General features: G+C 44.8%; 1 protein-coding gene across 5 annotated transcripts in view; it reads right to left on the reverse strand.

The window, feature by feature from the left end:
- Nucleotides 1–25,048, reverse strand: part of coq8aa (coenzyme Q8A, genome duplicate a) — a 62,307-nt gene extending 37,259 nt beyond the window's left edge. For 2 of the 5 annotated variants that reach the window (XM_060848511.1, XM_060848502.1), the window contains exons 1-5: nucleotides 24,687–24,711; nucleotides 14,174–14,348; nucleotides 12,631–12,975; nucleotides 7,976–8,042; nucleotides 2,646–2,720 (exon numbers count right to left, since the gene is read on the reverse strand). In XM_060848511.1, the coding sequence (XP_060704494.1) occupies nucleotides 2,646–2,720; nucleotides 7,976–8,042; nucleotides 12,631–12,975; nucleotides 14,174–14,348; nucleotides 24,687–24,703 (679 nt within the window). In that variant the 5' untranslated portion in view covers nucleotides 24,704–24,711. Of the gene's footprint in view, nucleotides 1–2,645; nucleotides 2,721–7,975; nucleotides 8,043–12,630; nucleotides 12,976–14,173; nucleotides 14,352–14,700; nucleotides 14,723–24,686; nucleotides 24,712–24,909 lie in introns of those variants that run through there. The other 3 variants (XM_060848519.1, XM_060848529.1, XM_060848535.1) reach the window with 3 other exon arrangements.
- Nucleotides 25,049–25,280: the final 232 nt, after the last annotated feature.

Raw genomic sequence — 25,280 nt, forward strand, 5'->3', positions numbered from 1 at the left:
AAGTCACCTTCAGAAGGCACGGTACATTTAGATCGGGATGATCACATTTAGAAGTGATAGCCTCTAATTTAATTTCTCCTGCCTCATTCTGCCTTCTCCTGACATTTCAACACAAGTTTCTACAAGTCCATACGATAGCACCACTCCCTGCTCCCAACCACAATTTAAAGAATGTGGACTTCTTTTTAAAATACAAGATATTTCCTTTTCCTCCACTCAAGCAAGCCAAAGCAAATTACACATATACACCAACCCACCCTGACACCATAACCAACAGCCACCTTTCCCCCCCCACCAAAAACACTGACCCATCCTCTCAACCCCTGTACCCATGGATCCCAGGCAAATGCCAACACAGATCCAGGAAAACCCCTGACATGTCCCTGTAAAACATACCTAGTTCACTAAAGTTACTGATCCTCTCCAGTGACCCCTTGTTTATACTGACACAGTCCTGGGAGGCCGATGTAAATATTTAACAGATTCTCCGTCACCTCTAATTCACAGATTCTGATATTATTGCAGAGTCAGTCCATGTGTACATTCTATTTGAATGGGTGCAGTATAATCACATATCCTTGCTCTCACCCCATAACAGGTCCTTTCAAATCCCTTATTTTAGATACATTCCACTTTTATTGTCCGCCTGCATGATCACTGGTGATCAAACAGTCCTTGTAACAGTAGCATCTGGATGGGTACATTATGAGAAAGGTTTAGAGGGATGTGGGCCAAATGTTTGCAGATGGGACTAGATCAGAATACGATATCTGGTCGGCATGGACGAATTGGATCGGAAGGTGTGTTTCTGTGCTATATAACTATGACTCTAGTATCCTCATACATTCCCCTAATGATATTCCCAGTTCTATCATCACTTGTGACCTCACGAGTTGATGACTGTAACAGAACCCTGGCGGGTCGACCACATTCTACCTCTGCTAGCTGGAGTTTCTCCAAACTTCTATTGTCTGCGATCCAACTCACACCAAAAGCCTGTTGTTTCACTGACTTTAGTGTCACCCAAAGCAATGTCACAAGTTGAATATTCTTAGCTTTGTTTCAAATCTCCCTGTGGCCTCACCACTCTCTCACTGTTCCTGCCCAACAACTCAGACTGGTGTGCTCCTCTAATTCTGGCTTCTTGAGCCTCTCCTTTTAATTTCTCCACCAATGGTGGTCATGCTTTAGTTGCCTCAGATCCTATGCTCTGGAATTCTCACCTTACACCCTTAAAGGCACCCCTTAAAACCTTACCTCTTTGACTGCACAAGAATGTCAATTTGTATAATAATGCATTTAATTAAAATTCTCGAGACACACACTAAAAATGTTTCATTTTATTAAGGGTGCTATATAATCATAGAATCTCTACTGCGGCAAAGCAGACCATTTGGCCCAATGCTCTGAACAGCATCCCACACAGACCCATTCCCCACTTTGCCTGTAACCCTGCATTTCCCAGGGCTAATCAACCTAGCCTGCACATTCCTAGACACTATGGGGCAGTTTAGATTAGATTACTTATAGTGTGGAAACAGGCCCTTTGGCCCAACAAGTCCACACCGACCTACAACCCACCCAGACCCATTCCCCTACATTTACCCCTTCATCTAACACTACGGGCAATTTAGCATGGCCAATTGACGTGACCTAACCTGCACATCTTTGGACTGTGGGAGGAAACCGGAGCATCCAGAGGAAACCCACACAGACACGTGGAGAATGACATTGTGGAGTTTGCACAATTGCCTGAGAGGGTGGAATCGAACCCGGGTCCCTGGCACCGTGAGGCAGCAGTGCTAACCACTAAGCCACCATAGTGCACTAAATGCTGTTGCTGTTCCCCAACCAGCTAAAAACAGGCTCAGAGACCAATCCATTTCCATCGATATCTCCCACAAGACTGTTTAGTCACATGCAACATGACCAAGACACTGTGGCTGATAAACACAGATCACAGGTCCATAATCCAGATAAGCTCAGAAGAGCACGGTATTTCAAATACCTTCTAAGTGAAGCAGCAGTTTACTTGTACTTATTTAAGTCTGGTCTCCTGTATTCACTGGTGACAGTGCAGTTTCCTCCATATTGGCAGGAACAAACACAGACTGGGCGACTGCTTTGCAGGAAGACCTCAACTCCATCTGTAGGAATGACTCTGACCCATCATTCACTTGCTATTTCAACCATCTCACCCTCACATTAATGTTTCTGTCCTCAGCATGCTTCAGTTTTCCACTTTAGAGCATTCAGGATTCAACAACTTCACAGCAGAAAAACTGTCCTCCATTTTGATTACACCCTCTTCTCCCAGTGTCTTATTTGCATAGATCTGCCCTTAGCACAGCCAACCAGCTTTCTGCTATTGTTATCTATCAACAACACCTTTTCTTCATCTCTCTCTCTCTCCTCCACCACCATGAGCATTCTCTTTGTCTTTTGCAGTGGGCATCCTTGCCTACTGTTCCACTTGCTCCTCCACATTTTGCATTTTAATGAAAGCATTTCCTAGCCCCCACCAGAATAAGTCACAAATGAGCTCAAAACATTGAGCTACTCTATCACTTTCCACTTTTATTTCAGCTCTCCAGCATCCATAGTACTTTGCTTGTCATTCCAACAATACATTTGCTTTCACTTACCCTCACGTTCTTCAGGTCGCCATGTCTTCTTAGCAACTTCTGCTAAGGCTCCGATTCCAAGACCAACAGCTAAACCTGTTCAAAGAGAAGAACGAACCATGAGAGCTCTGTCAGGAAATCAGTTCCATGTTCTTACGCATTCACACAGCCTGGCTCCAGAACCAAAAAAGGGGAAACATGAAAACTTTCACTCACAAATAATTCATTAGCATACAAAGTTCACAACCTCAGAGGCTGAGGAGACCCAAGAATGCACAGCCACCCAATGAAGGAGCAGCGCTCCGAAAGCTAGTGCTTCCAAATAAACCTGTTGGACTATACCCGATGTTGTGTGATTTTTTTAAACTATGCTCAGACATGTTAAACAGATTTCCAACCCGATCTTTGTGGAGAGCTGCCAAGCAGTGCTGAGCTCAGGAACACAGGATGGACGGACTGACGCAAGGCTGTACTGGCAACTCCCATCTCCTGACACAAATCTGGTCCCTATTAAAGGCAATCCAAGGAACCTTCATTTCTCTGACAAGGTATTCCCAGTAATGATTTACTGTCACAACAACTAGAGCTAGAAATATTGCAGGCATTCACATGCATTAGACATCAAACTCCTAAGTGTCAAAGTGTACAAAACAAAGCAAAAAAGCTAAACATTGCATTCTGCTTTTATGTTGACTTCATGTTATGATTCTACATATACCCACCATTCTGTAAAAGTACCCTTATCCAAATGCAATTAAAATCTAAGTGACCTCAGACTATGTTCTCTGGATAGCGAGACTACACTTTCCAACTGGATTAGTGATCTACTATTTAAAACAACTTCAGTTTGTAGCCTTTTCCCCATCACTGCAGCCCTCACTGAGCCTGTGACTAATGGTTCTACTACCTTTTCAACGTCAACTACTAGCTAGCTCCCAGTCAGAGATTGACACATTTTCTGCTGTTTCTGGATCTAATTGGGTGTTCAGAACTAAAGAAGGATCACTGAACCCAAAACATTAACTCTGCTTTCTCTCCACAGGTGCTGCCAGAGTTTTCAGCAGTTTCTGATTTCATGCATCAGCAGAGCCTTGTGGTTTGTGATAGGATCCTGAGTGCATTTCCTAGTAGCACAGTGAATAAAGTTTCAATTGAGGCATTTAAGGGCAGTGGATGATTGTTTCACTTTAAATAATATGCAGGGTTAGAGGGAAAAGGCAGGAAAACTATGGCAATAAGTTAAAATCTTCAGAATTAGCTGGTCTTTCTGGTGCCATATGAGCCCTGTGTAAGATCTCCAATTGCATAGCCTGTGCTAGGTTACATACTGAATTTTTCCTTACATTCCCCCAGATATCTACCCATATCGCCGGTCAAATGTCCTGGCCTAACTTTAGGTTCCACGTCTTACGAGTCCTTCCATATCCCCCAGAGCACGGCCTTTCTGTAAATGATATAAAGTACTAAGTGAAAGAGTACCCATGCACCAGAGGACCCTTTTCTCCACATCTGATTTATAACATTGGACCAGCAGCGTGGTCTTCCTCTGTATATAGTCCCTTATCTGGAAGTATCGAGAAAGGTCCTTATTGGATAATCCATGTTTCTGACCTAACTGACTGAATGACATCAGGACCTCTCCCTCCAACAAGTCTCCCAACCATGGGATGCCATTGTTCTCCCATGTCTTAAAGCCGGAGTCCATTGCCCCAGGTTTAAATCCTTGGGCTCCTACCAAGGAGGTAAATGGCGAAGTCTTAAATCAATTGTCCTCGTCTTGCCTCATTATCATCCAGGCTTTCACCGTATTTAAGATAATTGGACTATTGCATTGCGGCTTTGTTCTTTGCACTGTATTTTTCTGTTTTGATTTTTTTCTTTATATATAAATGTTTTGCAAGAGATTTTTTAAAAATCTTTTCAATAAAAATACTTACAACACAAAGCTTCAGACAGCCAGTGCAGACATGATGGCCAAATAACTTCCTTCTGTACCAGAACAATTCTATGGCTCCTCAAAATCAACTCTAATTAAACACGACGTCCTAGCCATGCTACTTCATTTGTTAACATCATGGGTCTCTCACTATTCTGCTATAATCTAAAATCATAGATTCTCGCACCTCCGTGGCGGCACGGTGGCTCAGTGGTTAGCACTGCTGCCTCACAGCACCAGGGACCTGGTTTCAATATACAGACAGTCACCTGAGGCTGGAAGAGTTTGCCCATTCTCCCTGTGTCTGCACGGGTGTTCCGGCTTCCTCCCACAGTCCAAAGATGTGCAGGTTAGGTCAATTGGACATGCTAAATTGCCCACAGTGCCCTGGAATGTGCAGGCTTATGGGAAATGCAGGTATGTAGAGATGGCATTGGGATGGGATGCTCTTTGGAAGGTCTGTGTGGACTCCATCGATCAAATAGCCTGCTTCCGCATTGTTGGGACTCTATGCTGTATCCTCTATGCTAAGTCTTAGATTAAATGGCCCCCTTCAACACATTTCCAGCCCTTTCTACTGCCCTCACTTTTTGAATTACAGTCTTACACTTGCTCTAAAATCTGCTGTGATCCATCCTGAATTTAAGGAATCTTTTGGACAATTATAACCAATGCATCTACTATCAGTGTTATCACTTCTTTTTAGGCTGCAAGATGCAGGCAATCTAACCTTGGGGACTTGCCTGTCTTTATGGCCAAAAGTTTTCAAACACAGATTCCTTTGTAATGTTGATTGTTTTAGGTTTATTCCTTCAATCGCCTCACGAGTTGCCACTATCCTTGGCAAGTTTCTTCTACCATGAAGACAAGTGCAAATTATCCATTCAATACCTCGGTCATTTCTGTACTTCCCACACACTCACTCCAGGTGACCAACACTAGCTTCAGTTAACTCTTTTCCTACTCAAATACTTGTAGAAACTTACTATAATGCTTTTATGTTACTCATTATATTCTTTTTAGTCATTCTTTAGCTACATAAGGTTTACCCAGTCTTCTGGCCTACGACTAACCGGGTCAGATTTGTCCACTCTTTCTTTCAGTTGAGGCCCATTTATATCTAAGTAGAAAGGCAGCAATGATACATTCTTCCCACTAAGATACCCATTTAAGAATTAAATATATTCTGAAAATCTGCCACTGCACTTCTATAATCCTACCATCAAACCTAATTTCTTAGTCTATTTTAACCAGCTTTTTCTTCATACCCACATAAATAGCTTTATGTTTACTTTTATTTGGGTTCCTACGGATGCTGCCAGACCAGCCGATTCTCCAACACTCTGTTGTTACATCATTGGACTCACCATGAACAATGAAACTAGAGATGTTTTTCTTCATTCACTCTCACAGATAAGGGTGTCGCTGGCTAGGCCAGCATAAATTGTCCAGAGGGCTGTTAACAGTTAATTACATTCTGTGCTCACATGAAGGCGACACTAGGTACCGATGACAGCTTCCTTCCCTTAAGGACATTAGTGAACCAGTGCCAGTGTCATAGAGTCAGATGTACAGTACGGAAACAGAGCTTCCGGTCCAACCCGTCCATGCTGATCAGATATCCCAACCCAATCTAGTCCCACCTGCCAGCGCCCGGTCCATATTCCTCCAAACCCTTCCTATTCATATACCCATCCAAATGCCTCTTAAATGTTGCAATTGTACCAGCCTCCACCACTTCCTCTGGCAGCTCATTCCATATACGCACCACCCTCTGCATGAAAAAGGTGCCCTTTAGGTCTCTTTTATATCATTCCTCTCTCACCCCAAACCTATGCCCTCTAGTTCAGGACTCCCAGACCCCAGGGAAAAAAAAAAACCTTGTCTATTTACCCTATCCATGCCCCACACCACCTTCTTCATTATCCTATCTACCTGCGACTCTATTTTCAAGGAGCTATGAACCTGCACTCCAATGTCTCTTTTTCAGCAACACTCCCTAGGACCTTACCATTAAGTGTATAAGTCCTGCTAAGATTTGCTTTCCCAAAATGCAGCACCTCACATTTATCTGAATTAAACTCCATCTGTCATTTCACAGCCCATTGGCCCATCTGACCAAGATCCCGATATAATCCGAGCTAACCACCTTCACCATCCACGACACCTCCAATTTTGGTGTCATCTGCAAACTTACTAAGTATACCTCTTAAGCTGATATCCAAATCATTTATATACATGGCAAAACGTAGTGAACCCAGCACCAATCCTTGTGGCACTCCACTAGTTACAGGCCTCCAGTCTGAAAAACAACTCTCCACCACCACCCTCTGTCTTCTACCTTTGAGCCAGTTCTGTATCCAAACGACTAGTTCTGCCTGTATTCCATGAGATCTAACCTTGCTAATCAGTGTCCCATGGGGAACCTTGTCGAACGCCTTACTGAAGTCCATATAGATCACATCTACCGCTCTGCCCTCATCAAACCTCTTTGTCACTTCTTCAAGAAACTCGATCAAGTTTGTGAGACATGATTTCCCACGCACAAAGCCATGTTGACTATCCCTAATCAGCCCCTGTCTTTCCAAATACATGTACATACTGTCCCTCAGGATTTCCTTCAACAACTTGCCAACTACCGATGTCAGGCTCACTGGTCTGTAGTTCCCTGGCTTGTCCTTACCACCCTTCTTAAACAGTGGCACCACGTTAGCCAACCTCCAGTCTTCTGGCACCTCACCTGTGACTATCAATGATACAAATATCTCAGCAAGAGGCCCAGCAACCAATTCCCTAGCTTCCCACAGAGATCTAGGGTACACCTGATCAGGTCCTGGGGATTTATCCACTTTTATGCATTCCAAGACATCCAGCACTTCCTCCTCTGTAATATGGACATTTTCAACATGTCACCATCTATTTCCTTACATTCCTTATTAGCTAAAAGAAAATTGGAATACTGCACATTCTAAACCAGCCATCCAGATAAAATGACAACTCTGAAACTAATGCCTTTCCACCCCAAATCCTACCTAAATCAATCAAGGATGCCTACTCCCAAAAAACCCCCTTTCATCCCCAAACCTTCCTCCTCCTTATTGCTGCAAAGTCCTTCAATCACCTCAAACACACAGAATCCTGATTTTTTTTTACTGGCAGAGATAATAGGATCTTCAAATCCACCTGACCGGGTTAGGCGAGGTCTGAACCCTCCAGAACACAGTACTGCCTCAGTCTGGTTAACAATGAGCCCAAGCCGAGAACTCACTCCCATCCAACTCTGGGAAAGCAAGCCAAGCTCTCACGTGGAATAATATTGACTCACTTGTTCTCTGCATTCCATACACGGACTCATCCCATTTATTGTCTTTAATGCAACGTGACAGAGGTCCAGAAAACACTCAAAGTGCATTACCTCCAAAATTGGCCAGCCTGCCAATTCGAGTGGATGGTACTTTGCGTTCACGTGCTCGCTCACTCAACTAGGGGAAACAGAAACAAAGATAATTAAGTCAAGGGGTGAGGAGAAAACACTTTCACAGCTTCAGAATGGGCCAGCTTGTCAACCTTCACTCAGCTGGTACATCAACCAAAAGGCTGTGATTTTAGTTCCTGCTCCACTGGCCTGAGCACAATGATTTAGGCCCGTTTACGTTCAGTGCCCTGGCCAATATCTACTCCTCAATCAACACCAATTACAGGGATTGTGCTGACCACTAAACGATTGCTAATTTGACACAACAACAGTGACAACATTTCATTAGGACTTCAGGAGACTGTAAAGTGATGAGTGACATTCTGAAGCTGGGAAAGGCGCTAGCAAAATGCAAGTTTGCTTCAAGTGAATGGTGCATTTGAGTGAAGTCGGTTCTTCGACCCATGCTGCCCAAATTCTCCTTTCTGCATCATAGCCATTCTTCTTGAATCGGTCTTCCTCCACAGGGACTTTGAGGTGTTCAAATATTTTAACGTGCTTTATAAAATGTTGCAAATTGCCGTAGTTTAAATTAGTATGTTGTTGAGTATGCAGTGAGAGCCCTCCCGAGGTTCTGGCTATTTTATTCAGGGGTATAGGTCTACTGAGCTCACCTTCACAGCCAGTATGCCTCCTTCTCCACTGCAGTATCTGCCTCTGCTGTGCCTCAAACTGCAGCTGAGGAACCTCTAGGTGCTCCAAGTCTCAGTTCAGCCCATTGTGACGCGCAGTCCTTTGAATCAGGCCACTTCCCGACACACTCTCTAGAATTTGTCAAATCTTTCCTCTTCAGGTACTTATCCAATTCCCATTTGAATGTTATTACTGCATTTGCTTTCAACTTGGCACTTTCAGGCAGTGCATCCAAACCACTGTGTAAAATGAATCTTTTCATCTGATTTAGTTTGTGGCAAACCTATGTGTTTGGTGAACTCTGCTATCAAATCTCCCCTTAACCTTCTTTATTCTAAACAGAATCATCGCAGCCTCTCTAGCTTTTATGGAAAACTTGACAGAACTCCAGGATCCCAAAAATACAAAAGACAGATTGACATATTCAATCACCACAAATACACAGCTCTACATCTTTAGAAAGGTTGGTGGCATACTTGTAATGTCATTGGATAAGGAATCTTGAGCTCTAGACCAATGTTCTGGGGAATAGGTTCAAATCACATGTTTACAGATGGTGAAACACAGATTCAACAAAATCTGGGATTCTTAAATCTCAGTTCAAAGGCTGTAGGGTCTACAGGAACAGACTGGCAACTATTGAAATGTTCTTAACTTGTGAAAGGTATCGTATAATCATCAGATTTCCTTTCTGATTTCTGGGATCGGGCTCACTAGCGTCACTGCATCCTCAGGGCCCAGTGTTACAACAAGCTACATCTCCTATCTTCTGAGATATTACTGCCCATCATTCAGAACACTGCTGCCAATATGAACTCCCTTGGAGGCAGAAAAAGGGAGGAATATGAGAGGCATGAAGTATGTCATGAAACTTGAAAGGATTCAGAAAAAGATTTACAAGGGTTGGAGAATTTGAGCTATAGAGAGAGGCTGAATAGGCTAGGGTTGTTTTCCCTGCAGCGTTGGAGGCTAAGGGGTGACCTTGTAGAGGTTTATAAAATCATGAGGGGCATGGATAGGATAAGTAGACAAAATCTTTTCCCTGGGATTGGGTTGGGGGGGGGGGGGGGGGGGGGGGGGGGGCGGCGGCGGTAGAGTCCAGAACTAGAGGGGTGAGGGGAAAAACATATAAAAGAGACCTAAGGGTCAATATTTTCACACAGAGGGTAGAGCTGCCAGAGAAAGTGGTGGAGGGTGGCACAATTACAACATTTAAAAGGGTTGAGAGGGATAGGGGGCAAGTGCAGACAAATGGGACTAGATTGGGTTGGGACATCTGGTCGGCATGGATGAGTTGGATCTGCTTCTGTGCTGTACTTCTCTATGACTCTACTTATGAGGTGTAGAGGCAGTGTTTGATTCCAGACAGCAGTTTTCAATGCCCAAAAATGGGCTAACTAAAAATGGTAGGCTGGGAGAATGCAGGAGTTGGCAATTGTGTTTCGCTGGCTACACTACCCTGCGAGAAAAAGGTCACCAGTCTTATATGGAGCATGATCAAAGTACAAACTATTTAAAATATACACAGAGGACAAACAGAGGCAAAGATGCCAGCTAGCATGTAAACAAGTTAGGCTCATTAATTTTTCTTGGATTGAAAACTTTTCTAAAAACATCCATAAGAAAGAAGTTTGTTAGTTAATGAGACCAAGACTTATTTTTAATACACAAGTCACAGCACTAACAAAAGACAGACTTGTATTTATATAGCACCCACTGCACCTACTAGATATCTCAGCCCTTTACAGTCAATGAAGGGTCATTGGATGTAATCAATCTTAGGAAACTCAGTGGTCAATTGGCACACTGTGTTCTGAAGTAAACAACAAGGAAAACCAATGGTTAGATTATTCTCAGATCTTTTCAACAGAGTTCTTGCTAAGGACAGTCCAAAAAGAAAGCGATACTTGCAGTCCAGTCACTAGTGTCAACGCACTGAATGTCCATACCTTACTGGGTTGTGTAATAATGCAAGCTGGCTGCTCTCAGTCACATCACAGGCTTGGGCATGATGTCTAGACTGACACTCTAGCGTAGATGAGGGAATGCTGCACTGTCAGAGATGCTACCTTTCAGACAAATCCTCACCTGTCCTTCCAAGTGGATGAAAAAGATTGCACAGTGCTGTTTTAAAGAGCAGCAGGGGAGCTCTTCCAATGTCCGGGCTAATGTTTATCCACAAAAAACAGTAATTAAAAAACAAATTTCATCATGATCATACTGCTGTTGCGAGACGCTGTTAATAATTTATTAATAACCAATACTATACATCAGAAGTTCAACATTGGCTGTACAGTGGTATGGGACATCCTGAGGATGTGAAAAGTGCTAAAGAAAGTTAGTTTCCTGGTCGCCAGTACTGAAAGTATGATTGGTTCTTGTTAAAAACCCAGCTGGCTCACTACTGTGGTTAGGGAAGGAAATCTACTGCCCATTCCTGATCTGATTTATGCACAACATCAGTTCTATAGCACCGTGGGTTGGTTGTCTCTTCTTCTCAAATGGCCCAGTAAGCCACTCGGTTGAAGGGACCTGTGCCTGCTAACATCATCTCCATCCCATGAAAGATGGAAAACAAAAGTAGCGCAGACTAAGTTAGCATTCTGAGGAGAGGAAACAGAGTGAGCTACTCAGGATGTTCAAGATGTTAAAAGGAGTTCTTGGGTCAGTTGAAAGAGACTATTTTTCAAGATGACAACTCCAGAACAAAGTCACCACATCAAAATTAGAGTTAACCCATTCAGGGATGCCACCAGGAAACATGCATTCGTTTGAAAGCTAATGGAAAGCTGAACTCTCTCTCTCTTCCAACAAAAGGCTGTTGAAGGTCAATTGAAAACCGAAAGCAGAAACTGATTTTAGTTAGACAAGGGAATTTATGATTAGTGAACCAGGCGGGGGTTTGATGGAACTCAGAACAGCTCAATTACGATCTAACCGAATAAGAGATTAGGCACAATAAGCTGAATGGCCTGTTCCAGTACCTTATGTATGATGCAAGGGTGTGTGTATTTACAAGCTGATATTTTGGAAGGCTGGTGAGGCCCTTGAGTGATACGGGAGAGATTTAACAAAATGGTCCCAGGAAGAGGCTGGAGAAGGTGGTCCTTTCTCACAGCAGACAAGTTGAGAAAATGGAAGCATTCCCAAATCACCAACAGTTTAGATAAAGAATCAATGCCAACAACAGATGGGTCAGAAGTCAAGAAGCAGTTTTTGTGATTCATGAAAGAACCAGTGGGGAATAAGGGCAATTCGCTTCATTTCAAGTCAGAAGTCACATGACACCCAGTTATACTCCAACAGGTTTACATGAAATCACAAGCTTTCGGGGAGCTGCTCCTTCGTTAGTTGACCTCACCTGATGAAGATGCAGTGCTCCGAAACCTGTTGGAGTATAACCTGGTATCATGTGACTTCGACTTTGCTCATTCCAGTCCAACACCAGCACTTCCACATGATGTTTTGTTTAAGTATAAGTCATAAGATCTGGACTGCACTGCCTGCAAAGGGAGTGAAAGGTGGTATAACAATAACTTTCAAAGGAGAATTGCATTTGAATTGCAATTGAAGGGAAAAATCCACAGGGCTGAGGAAAGAGGAGGGCAGGATAATTTAATTACTTTTGGATTACCCAGCCAATGGGTCAAACGGACTCCTTCCATTCTGTATGATTCCATGTCTCTTGTTCACTGGATTGAGTGAAGTATTTAACTGTAGCTGCTTGTTGATAAAAGCTGTGCAGAGATAGACTAAAAGCTGACTCGAATATTACATTCCCCATGTCAGTATCAACATGGCCAAATTACTTGAACCTCAATAATTCTTTTGAAAATGAATTAACACTAATACTGAACTTCCAGAAGCTTCTATCACCCAGATGGATTCTTCAAGTTTGCAAACTCACAACATGTTAAGGTTGACTCAGTCCAAGAAGAAGGTGGGGAAAGAATGGGACATACCATCTGTCTGTAAGGTTTGTCTGTAGGAGATACTTTGGCCTCTCGAGCCTTGTCGATATCTTCAGCAGTTAGCCCGCTGACAGAACGGTGGTCTTGATGGAAGGACCTCCTCTGGGTTCCAGATGAGAAGGGGCTGCTCAGGTCCCCAGGCTGTCCAGTGAATAACCCAGCGTGCTTCTCAGGAGACGATGAGTCAAACGCCGTGGGGTCAACATTCGCCTGGTGCTGCTGGGTGGCTGTGGTGAAGTCTTGCGTCACCTCCTCATAGGCCTCACCATCAAGACTCCACCTGGAAGTGAAATCCTTGTCTAGTTCCGAGAGGTTTTCTTGCCGTGATACAACATCCTAGAATCAGAAAATAAACAAATAGCAGGCGGTTACATGCAGTGAGCAAACCGGTGGCAAATCTCCCACACAACAGAGTTAACCTTCCCCTTCACTTGGCTGGTTAAAACAAGGCCAGGTGATAATGCTTGGCTTTGAAGACAGCTCAGAGAACCTTCACGAGGTGAATTCCTGAGATGAAGGGGATTTCTTATGAAACGTTGAGTGGGTTGGCCGATACGCATTGGAGTTTGGAACAGTAAGGTGATTTTATTGAAAGATAAACAGATTGAGGGCTCGATAGGTTCCATGCCGACAGCACGTTTCTCTTTCTGGGGTAAGTTGAGGACGAAGGGCACTGATTAAGGATAGAGAAGTCTTCCACCTCAGATACGGATGAGAAGAAATTTCATCCGTCAATGTCATTCATAGTTTGGGGTTCTCTGCTGGGTCAGTAAATATGTTCAAGCCCGAGCTGGGAAGACTTTGGATCTACAAAGGAGATGAGGGTTATGGAGTGCAGGATAGCAAACTAGATCGCGGCCATGATCAGATCAGCTACAATCGTGTTAAAAGAGAAACAGGCTCAGGGGGTGCTGTGGCTTCCTTCTGCTCCTAATTTGGATGGTCTTCTGTTCTCAGGGAGGAACATCAGCACTTATAAATAAAACCAAAAAAAACTGCAGATGCTATAAATCAGACAAAAATAGCAATTTCTGGAAAAGCTCATCAGGTCTGGTAGCATTTGTGGAGAGAAATCAGAGTTAATGTTTCAAGTTGAGAGACCCTCTCCCTGTTCTGAGGAAGGGTCACTTGACATTAAATCGGATTTGTCTCCTCAGATGCTTCCAGAGTTAATGTTTCGAGTCAAGTGACCCTTTCTCAGAACAGGAAAACTGTCACTCAATCTGAAACGTTAACTCTGATTTCTCTCCACAGATGCTGCCAGAGCTGATGAGCCTTTCCAGCAATTTTTGTTTTTGTCTCCAGCATTTAGAAGTTCCCCACCAATTTGCATACCATCCGAATTTGGGAATACATTACTGTTACTGGGTAAGAATCCTGGAATTCCCTACTTAACAGTATTCCTACTTCTCAAGGACTGCAACAGTTCAAGATAACAGTACATGACCAGCTTCTCCAGGTCAATTAAATGGCAGCAACAGTGGCATGTCCAGGATGAACAAATACATGGTTTTGTTGAAAAGTGGCTCTGTACCTGCACCTTTCCGACTGCTGCACTGATGGCATCTTCGGCAGACGCCTGCCAGTCCCTCACCGCTGCCACTCGCATCTGCATGGTCTGGGTCTCAACAATGGCCTGGCTGAGCTTGGCAAGGCCCCTCATCAACATGAGAACGTCACTCGCCATGATGGGGCTCCGCTTTACCTTTCTGCTGGAGAAAGAAACTGCCCTAAATTAGTAAGCGAATCAAACACAGGAACTACCTCACAGCAAACTGCAACACCATGGAAAACAGTGCATTTCAAATATCGAGTGGCACCTTCTCAGGAAGCACAAAGTTCTGCACACGCGCGCACATAAACACAGAACTGGGACTCCCTGGCCCTTAGGCAAATGTGGCACATCCAATAGTGACTGGACTAACCACTACCACAGCCTGTTAATGACACAATGCCCTCAATGTAACAGACAATATATTTTCATATTGGGAGAGGGTGAGGAAGAGAGAGGGAGAAAGAGAGATTGCCTTCCAACAAAGTTTGGATAGACTAGATTTATACCTGCTGGAAGAGTAAGAGATGACTTAATTGAAAGATCCTGCAGGTTCTTGACGAGGTAGATTAGCAGAGGAAGTTTCCTCTTGCAGAAGGATCCATAACATGGGGATCGTTGCTCAAAAATCTGGGGTTACCGGTTTAAAACAGATGAAACAAATTTGTTTTTCTTCCTCAGAAAAGAATCATGACTCTTGGAATTCTCTTTCTGTAAGGGTAGTGAAGCAAAGATTTTGACTTTTTATTAGGTGGATAGATCCTTGTTAAGCGAGGGGGTGAAACGTTTTGTGGTATAGATGGAAATGTGGACTTGAGTTACTGACTACAGTTCAGCCTTCAATACTATTACCCCCTCGAGACTGATTACTAAAGTAATCTCAAACTAAGCCCCACTCTCTGCAACTGGATCCTCAGTTTCCTGACCCTCAGGCCATAATCAGTGAAGATTGGGGACAATATTTCATCCTCACTAACACTCAACACTGGAGCCCCCAGAGGTGTGTACTCAGCCCCTTACTGTACTCATTGTATACCCATGACTGTGTCACCAAATACCGCTGATAACACCACCATAGTCGGTCAAATCTCAGATGGCGACAAAACAGACTACAAATGGGACGTGGAAAACATTGGAAAAATGGTGCCCTGAGAACAACCTCGCTCTCAATGCCGGCAAAACCAAGGAACCCATTATTAACTTTCGGCAGGATGTTACTCATGCCCCCCTACACATTAACAGCACAGAGGTGGAAGGAGTGGAGTGTCAAGCTCCTGGGAATGGTCATCCACAACAAGCTTTCTTGGACTCTTCATGTGGGTGCACTGGTTACAAAGGCCCAGCAACGTCTCTTCTTCCTCAGACACTGAGGAAATTTGTCATTAAAGTGAATACCCTTGCTAACTTTTATAGGTGCACCATCGAGGGCATTCTGTCTGGATGTATCACTACCTGGTATGGCAACAGTACCATTCAAGATTGGAGACAGTTACAGAGAGTGGTGAACTTGGCCCAGACAATCACAAAGGCCATCCTCCCATCTCCAGAATCCATCTACCCAGCCCGCTGTCAAGGAAAGGTCGCCAGCATTCTCAAAGATCCATCACACCCTGGCAATGTTTTTCTACAGCCTCTACCGTCAGGGAGAAGGTACAGAAGCCTGAACACATGCACCAGCCGGTTTCGAAACAGTTTCTATCCTACTCTTGTTAGAATATTGAATGGACACTCAAACTCTTAACAGTTGTCTGTACCTGTGTTTTTGTTTTTGCCGCTGTTTACCTATTATTTACTTATCTATGCTACTTAACTCTGATCTGCCTGTATTGCTCACAAAACAAAGCTTTTCACTGTGCCTCGGTACACATGACAATAAATTCAATTCAGTTCATTTAAATTCAATTTAATTAGTGATCTTAGTGAATAATGGAGCAGGCTCAAATGGCTGAATTGTCAATTCTTTGCATGCCCATTTACCCAGAGGAATTGTTGTGTTTTTAAAGGAAAGATCGGACACCAGTCTACATGTGGCAACATTAAGACAAGTGGCCAAAACTTTGGTTAGATAGATATGTTTAAGTAATGTTTTGGAGATGGAGGGAGATGGGGAGGGCATTCCAGAGGTTAGGCTGAAGGTGACTGAAGACATGGCTACTTACAGTGAACAATTAAAACTGGGGAAGCAAAGAAACAAGGTTTGGATACATGCAGTAAAGGATTGTAGAAGATGGTTTCAGAGATATGAAAGGATTCAATGACAAGGCAAGAAATTGTAAAGTCGAAATGTTGCTTAATCAGAAGACAACATAGGTGGAAATTGATCAGGAGAATATATGGAAGCATATGACCAGCCACTGTTTCACTTGAACTATTGAGAGCAGAGTTAACTTGGAAATGAAGGAAAGTTCCAGCAGTAGACCTGCTGATGCAGTACATAACAAGCCAAGACAAGTTCATTTTGCTGCCTGAGGCACAATGTGTTAGATACTGTTCAGAAAGTGCAACAGCAAAGCAAGCTTACTGTATCTTCAAATCTCCCGAAACTAATGGACGGGATCTTGACCAAATGGGCCAATGGGCTGAGTGGCAGAGGGAGTTTAATTCAGATAAATGCGAACTGATGCATTTTGGGAAAGCAAATCTTAGCAGCATTTGCACACTTAATGGTAAGGTCCTATGGAGTGTTGCTGAACAAAGAGACCTTAGAATGCAGCTCCTTGAAAGTGGAGTCACAGGTAGATAGGATAGTGAAGGCAGTATTTGGTATGCTTTCCTTTATTGGTCAGAGTGCCGAGTACAGGAGTTGGGAGGTCATGTTGTGGCTGTACAGGACATTGGTTAGGCCACTGTTGGAATATTGCATGCAATTCTGATCTCCTTCCTACCGGAAGGATGTTGCGAAACTTGAAAGAGTTCAGAAAAGATTTACAAGGAAATTGCCAGGGTTGGAGGGTTTGATCTACAGGGAGAGGCTGAACAGGCTGGCATTGTTTTCCCTGGAGCGTCAGAGGCTGAGGGGTGACCTTAGAGGTTTATAAAATCATGAGGGGCATGGATAGGGTAAATAGGCAAGGCTTTTTCCCTGGAGTCAGGGGAGTCCAGAACTAGAGGGCATAGGTTTTAGGGTGAGAGGGGAAAGATATAAAAGAGACCGAAGGGGCAACTTTTTCACGCAGAGCGTGGTACGTGTATGAAATGAGCTGCCAGAGGAAGTTGTGGAGGCTGATACAATTGCAACATTTAAAAGGCATTTGGGTACGTATAGGAATAGGAAGGGTTTGGAGGGATATGGGCCGGGTGCTGGCAGGTGGGACTAGATTGGGTTGGGATATCTGGTCAGCATGGATGGGTAGGACTGAAGGGTCTATTTCCGTGCTGTACACCTCTGACTCTGACATCCTGCTCTCTAACTGTGACCACGCAAACTCCAACTGGTAGCCCCACCCCACCAGCCTTATTACAGCTTTGCACAGACAGCAATTTCTCAAATTTAGCCACATCCAACATTACTAAACCAGAGATATTGTGCAATTTGGCTGCTGCATTACAACAGGAATAACACTTCAAAAGTATCTTGTTCACTGTTAAGTGCTATGGAGTGTCCCAAGGTTGTGTACGACTCTATTTAAATGCATATTAATATTTTCTTCCTTATGCTCGTCTCCCCGCCTGCTCTAATGAAGGTGCAAGGGACAGAAAACAAACTCACGGACTGCGGGACAAGCAGGAGGCTTACATTTACAGAAAACGGAACGATACAGCAATTGTCAAAAGTCATTTGTTTATTCCAAGGGAGTTGATTGCACTGAGTGGTTTGGTTAGAGTAAACTCACAGCTGCTATTGCCAGTGTCGCAATACCAACACTTCTTAAAGGGGAAATGTGAGAGTGCTTGAAAACACTAATTATGCTGGAACACCCACAGAAACCTCAGTGTCAGTGATTGAAAGAATGAAATAAAAAGATTGCCATTCCTTTTTAATTCACAGGATGCAAATTGCCACGGTCACTATTTATTATCTGTCCTTAACTACCTTTAAAAAAAAGGTACTGTTCTGCTGCATTTTAAGTACAATTGAGTAGTCTGCTAGGCCATTCCAGACAGCAGCTAGTAGTTACATAGAGGCCATACTGGCAAGGACAGTGGGTTTCATCCCACAATGAACATGTGTGAAGCTGATGCTTTTTTCACAACATTTTGGTGGTTTCTGATCATTATTTGGTTAACTGAATTTAAGCTCCCCCAGCTGCTGTGGTGAACTTGTCTCCACGTAAGTCATGATATATAATAATCAGTAAAAGGCCAGCAATACATGCACATGGTACCCCACACACACCCCTCCCAAGGCCTTTGATAAGCCAGGATATCCCAAAGCACCTCAAAGACAATTAATTCCTTCTGAAATTCACTATCAGAAGAGAGAAGAAACAAAAAAATGAAAAAAGGGACAAGGACAAGACAAAAAGGAATACAGAAAGAATGCAAAAGAAAGAGAGATAACTGTTGGAAGATTGCAGAGAGCACGAGAAAGACAGTGGGGATTGGAAACAAATAAAAGAGGACCTGTAGTGCCTTTCTAATAAGTGTGGAAAAACTTCCCAACAGGCTTCACATTGGTGCCATCACAAAATGGATGGTGACCAAAGACAATGACTGTCAAAGAGACAGGTTTGAAGGACATTTTTAAAAAGAGAGATGGTGAAGCTTAGTCGTTGAGGGAGTGAATCCCAGAGCTTAGGACCTATTCACTGATGGCATGGCCATGAAAAGCAGAACAAACAGCTGACCTCCGAGAACCCAGTCAGAACAAAGCAGACAGTTACAGTATTACTGTACAAGAGAGAATTGTACATTGCAGACATTGGGAAACAGTGTTTCCCAGTAACAAGAGTGCTGAGAGACAGTGCACAGATGTTTGGATGGGACCAGTGGACAGGGAATTGGATGTCAGCCTGGAGTGCACTGAAATAGGCTGAAGGTGACACTCATTTGAGAGAGAGTTTCAACAGCAGATGAGCTGAGACAGGGACAGAGAAGTGATATTACAGACCTCAAACTCAGCAGTCTGTCACAGCTGGAACATGAAGTTAGAAGCTCAAGCAGACATCACATAGATACCGACAGCTGACAAACAGAGACTGGGTGTTAACATCAATAACAAGGTAACCAGTTAGTCAGTATCACGCTCCTCTCCAATCCCATTCCAGAGTCTCTGCCAACCACGTTCCTTTCCAATCCCATTCCAGAGTCTCCGCCAACCACGCTCCTCTCCAATCCCACTCCAGAATCTCCCTTTGTAAACCCATTCATCATGGCAAGTCATCATTCACCGACTAGCCCTCCATTTCTTTCAACATTATTGAATATAGTCATCCAACTGCATGAACAAAAGTCTGCAATGGTGTGATACCTTATCATACTGCTCAGAAACACGGTACAGAATTTTACGATTGTGATTTTTTTAAAAAAGAGATGCGCTAGATCACTTTGAAAGTAAATATAATCAGTTTATTTGCACATAGCAAGGTTCCACTGAGCAAGCTCCGATAACCAGCAATGAGATAACGAGAGAATCTGCCTTCACAAGGCAGATACATGTCGGCCAGAATACCAGGAAGAACTCTTTCTCTGTCAAAGAAATATTAAGGGATCTTCGCCAACCAGCTGGGGATAGATGAGGTCTTGACGTAACATCTCATCTGAAGGACGGCAGTGCAGCACTCCTTTTTCAGCAGAGTATCAGCATATTTATTGTCACATTTCTCGAGTACACATGAGCCCACAAGCTTCTAACTCAAGCTTATGATCCATTCAGCCATGACTGAAACCTCAAACATGCTTAACCACCTCCTGTCCTCACATTCCACCCAGTTACCTTTACTGTCACATTCAAATGTCACCAAGGCTTCAATCCTACATTATCTCCATTGGCCTGGTCAAAATTTATCCCTTTCAACAACTTTAGTGGAACAATTGGGGGTGGGCAATAAAAACTGGTCAGCCAGCAACATCCATATCCCACCAGTGAATAAAAAGAATTATCAAACTGCTTTGCGTGGCATCTTGCCATGTGAAAACTGACTGCCACCTTTCCCACATTGTAATAGTGTCGACACTTCAACAACTGCAACATTTGAGAGACATTTGGATGGGTATATGAATAGGAAGGGTTTGGAGGGATATGAGCAGGGTGATGGCAGGTGGGACTAGGTTGGGTTGGGGTATCCGGTCGGTATGTACGGGTTGGACCAAAAGGTCTGTTTCCATGCTATACATCTCTATGACTTTACAGTGAACGAATTCCTTGTGAACTGTTCCATGACATCCTGAGATTGTGAAATGGGAAGAAGAGTGAGGCATTCAGCCCCTCAAGTTTGTTCGGTCACTCAACAGAATGAAGACTGATCTGCAACCTAACTCCATGTACACACTTTTGCTCCATATCCTTTCATAGCGGTTGTCTGGAAAAACAACTTCATAATTGACTGAGGAACAACAGCCATTTGAATAGTCCCAATTTTCTTTGTACATAGAAATCACCTAACTGCTAGTTTCCCTCCAGGCCACACCATTACGACTTGGAAATATATTCCCATGAACATTTTGGGGTCAAAATCCCGGAATGTCCTTCCTAGAAGCACCCAAGGACTACAGTTGTTCTTGAAGGTTATTAGGGATGACAATGCCTACATCCCATTAAAGAATAATTTTTAAAATACCCCTTTTAAAAAAAGTCACATAGAATATTCACCTTACTTTATGTTCAAAATGCTCACTTTTCTCTTCATTCTTTAATGAGATGTCTTATAGTTGGCAAGGCTGACATTTGTTGCCTATCCCTCATTGCCTTTGAACTGATTAGCACTCCAGGCCATTTCAATGGTCAGTTCAATTATGATGCTGTGCATGTGGATCAGGTTAGCAACCAATTCCAGATTTTTTCAAAGTTGAATTCCAATTTCACCACCTACCGTGGTGGAGTTCAATCCCATGTCCCGAAAATATTAGCCTAAATCTCTACAACAACGGTCCATTCAAAGCGGGCAGCATGATAGCACAGTGGTTGGCACTGCTGCCTCACAGCGCCAGAGACCCGGGTTCAAATCCCACCTTGGGCAACTGTCTGTGTGGAGTTTGCACATTCTCCCGTGTCTGTGTGGGTTTCCTCCCACAGTCTAAAGATGAGCAGGTTAGGCGAACTGGCCATGCTAAATTGCCCATAGTATCAGGTGAAGGGATAAATGTAGGGCAATGGGTCTGGGTGGGTTGCTCTTTGGAGGGTTGGTGTGGACTTGTTGGGCCGAAGGGCCTGTTTCCACAGTTAGTAATCTAATCTCAAAAAAATTACTACTACACCACTGCTCCAGAAAACAACCATCGTTCTTTCTGCTAAAGTACAATGCCCTGGAATTACTTTTCCCAAACCTCTGTCCCTTCAAAGACTCTGCTAAAGCCCACCCCTTGGGTAGAAGATCAGGGCCACCTCCTTCTTTGGATCATTGGCATTTCCAATCATGTTTCTGTGAACCAACCTGGAACATGTTTCCACGTTAAAATGTACAAGAATAATAAAAGTCTTTGTTCAGTCAGTACTCTCAGCTTTACACTCAAACTCCTTGGGCAAATCATCAAAACCAGACTGTTACACTCCAATAAGCAGTTCGGTTTTAATTCTGCTTCGCTACTAGTATCTCAAACCTTTGTGTTTCTCTTCAGGATTGCCAGGTCTGCTGGTATGCAGTGGGGAGGGGGTGGGGACAGGGGTATTGTTGTAAAGTTGGTTATTTACAAAGCAAACAGGGTTCCATCAATCACATTGCTCAAATTATAGGCAGGCCAGGTCAATGCTCAAAGTGCAAGGTTGAAAGGGGGAGGGGGGCAAAGAAAATACCCAGACTAGATCTTAACGGTCAATGAGGAAAGACTGAACAGCCTGGGCTCCTTACTCCAGAACAAAAGGCATAAGGGGTGAATCACAGAAAGTCTTCTGGATTACAAGATTAATAGGGTAACTACAGAAATCCAGAATTAATGTCGTAAGGAAAAGATGAACAATAAAAAATTTAAAAGAACTTTTAAGAGAAAGTTCTTTACATGGAGAGGGATTAGAATGAGGAACTGACTAACACAAGGAGTGGCCATAAAAGGGAAGCTGCATAAACATGCTGCAGAAAGGATCAGAAGGAGAAATTGTTTGGGCTCAAATTTATAATGTTCTATGTTTATATAGCAGCTTTCATATTATGAAAGGTTGCAATCCTTCATAAAAACATTAAAATTTCACACCAAGCCATGTGAGTTATTACAGCAAATGATTAAAATCATGGTCAAAGCAGTCAGTGTTCAGGAGTCCTGTTCAACAGCGATTGGAGAATTTTAAAGCCTGGGGACTTAGTAACAGAAGACACAGCCACCAACAGCAGATGGATTAAAATCAGCTCAACAAAGGACACCCGTGTGGTGCAATTACAATAATACCAGCACAGACCAGTTGGGCCAAATGGCCAGTTTCTGTTCTGTATATTCTGAGGGCTCCAAGGAGCATGATTTAAAATAACACGAAGCATAGGTTTTGAAAGTCTTCAATCATATGGCAGAGGGAAAATACAACAGGTTACCAGATTCTGGACCAATTCTACATTTGTGGGAGGGAGACAATACATCTTAAAGACCTGGTATAGGAGATATTCATTCAAATGTTTTCATTTCACCCTGGCTACTACTTGAACTGTAACAAGGTAGTCTCATTGTAAAAAGTGACCTTGAAAGAAAAAGGACACCCTCTAAGTTTTACACTAAAAGAAATTCTGGCAAATGCAACATGGAGTCTGCAAGAGCTCCACCCCCTTAAGAAGTTTACATCAGTGAGTAGCTCAATGGCCAACTTGTGTTTTTTTTAAAACTGCACACCACAGCCTCTCAGAATGGAACCTTTAACCCTGTAAATAATCTCAAACACGTCCATAGATCAGGGAGATGGACTCTCACAAATGGAAACTTGTTAAGATTGCAGATCTGGGGTCCTCACCTTCATGCTGTTGCTGTTCATAATGCTGACTATCTGCACTAGCCTTCAGAAAATCTGTCTGCCTGTCAGTCAGCCATGGAGGGTGTGTTAAACTAAGCAGAGTTTGGCAAAACCATGTTATTCCCTCCCTCTCTCCTCGATGTATTTTGTGGCAACAATTACAATAATCCAGACAGCAGCAACTTCTTCATACACCACAAACCCCAGAAACACATGACATCCACAAACTCCTCCCACTCATAACATACACCCCAAAAAACCCCACCCCCAGCAATACACACCCACCACAAGTCACCCCCCACCCACAGCAACATAACAAACGTAAACCCCACCCTCCCAGGTGCAGCAAGATACAGCCAGCACAAACTCCCCCAACACAGAGCAACATAAGGTCACCGCCACAAATTCCCCTTCCACACCAAAAACCACCCTCTGCCACAAACAAACTTCATCAACAACACTCTCCACAAACTCCTGCCCCACACTTACCCTCCCCAAATCCAGAAGATCCACATTTCAAACACCCACAACACCCTCAATACTCACTCTTCTGCCCCTCAATGCTGCAGAGCACGGTGCTCCTCCAAACACCCTCTCATTTCCCCCAGGAACCCCCTCACCATCTGCAGGAACCCCCTAAACACCTCCAGGACAACCACCCTCACCCTCTCCAGGATCTCCACCTCAGATCGGCCCTCCACACCCTCACCAGAAACCCACTCCTCATCCTCTCTGGGTTCCAACCCAACCCACCCCTCCAGGAAAGCCACCACTTCCAGGAGACACTCTCCCCCCCCCCACCCCATCTCTCTGGGAGACCCCCCCCACCACAAACCCCCCACCCCATCTCTCCAGGAGACCCCCCCACACACACCCCCTTCTCTCCAGGAGACCCCCCACAGCCCCCCTCCGGGAGACACCCCCGCACCCCCCCTTCTCTCCGGGTGACCCCCCTCCCCCCCACCCCCAACCTTCTCTCCGGGTGACCCCAACCCCAACCCCCACCCCCAACCTTCTCTCCGGGTGACCCCAACCCCAACCCCCACCCCCAACCTTCTTTCCGGGTGACCCCGACCCCAACCCCCACCCCCAACCTTCTTTCCGGGTGACCCCCAACCTTCTCTCCGGGTGACCCCCACCCCCAACCTTCTCTCCGGGTGACCCCCACCCCCAACCTTCTCTCCGGGTGACCCCCACCCCCAACCTTCTCTCCGGGTGACCCCCAACCCCCACCCCCAACCTTCTCTCCGGGTGACCCCCGACCCCCACCCCCAACCTTCTCTCCGGGTGACCCCCGACCCCCACCCCAACCTTCTCTCCGGGTGACCCCCGACCCCCACCCCCAACCTTCTCTCCGGGTGACCCCCAACCTTCTCTCCGGGTGACCCCGACCCCAACCCCCACCCCCACCCTCACCCTTCCCCTTCCCCTTCTCTCCGGGTGACCCCCCCTCCCTGTTGTACTGACCCGGAGCGGATCACCATGTGGGACACGAGCACCCTCCCTCTCTCTCTCTGACCGGGGAAGGTGACCTGCCCTGACCAGGCTGCCCCCCCGGCCCTGCCCGGGGCCCATCAGGACACAGCCTGACCGGGGGGTGAATGGTCACCACCGCCGCTGTCCCTGAGCCAAGGCTCGGGGTGTGTGTGTGCGCGCGCGCCATCCGCCACGTGAAGCCCGCCAGACAAACCTGCAGAGCGGGAGACCGTCCGTGCGGTGATGGCGGCTGTGGCTCGGCTCCGCTCCGGGCCGGGCCGGGCTGGGGTGAGGGGGTGAGCTGCCGCGCCGTGTCCGCCAAACTCACCGCAACTGGCTCCACAACAACAACAACAGCCCCCCAATCACATCCCGCCCCGTCCCAAACCCGGTACCCGATTGGTCACTCTATCCGTCAATCATCGTTCCCCACTTCGATTGGTCACTGCAGCAGCTATTGCAGCATCCTCCCCTTCAATTGAACGGTTCAACCGTCTATCACGCCTGTTTTTGGCACCATTGGTCGCTCGTCCTGTCCATCACCAAACTCCGTTGTTCGATTGGTTGATCCGCGATTAAAATAAC

This window comes from Hemiscyllium ocellatum, chromosome 3 (genome assembly GCF_020745735.1).
Source record: "Hemiscyllium ocellatum isolate sHemOce1 chromosome 3, sHemOce1.pat.X.cur, whole genome shotgun sequence".
Taxonomy (NCBI): domain Eukaryota; kingdom Metazoa; phylum Chordata; class Chondrichthyes; order Orectolobiformes; family Hemiscylliidae; genus Hemiscyllium; species Hemiscyllium ocellatum.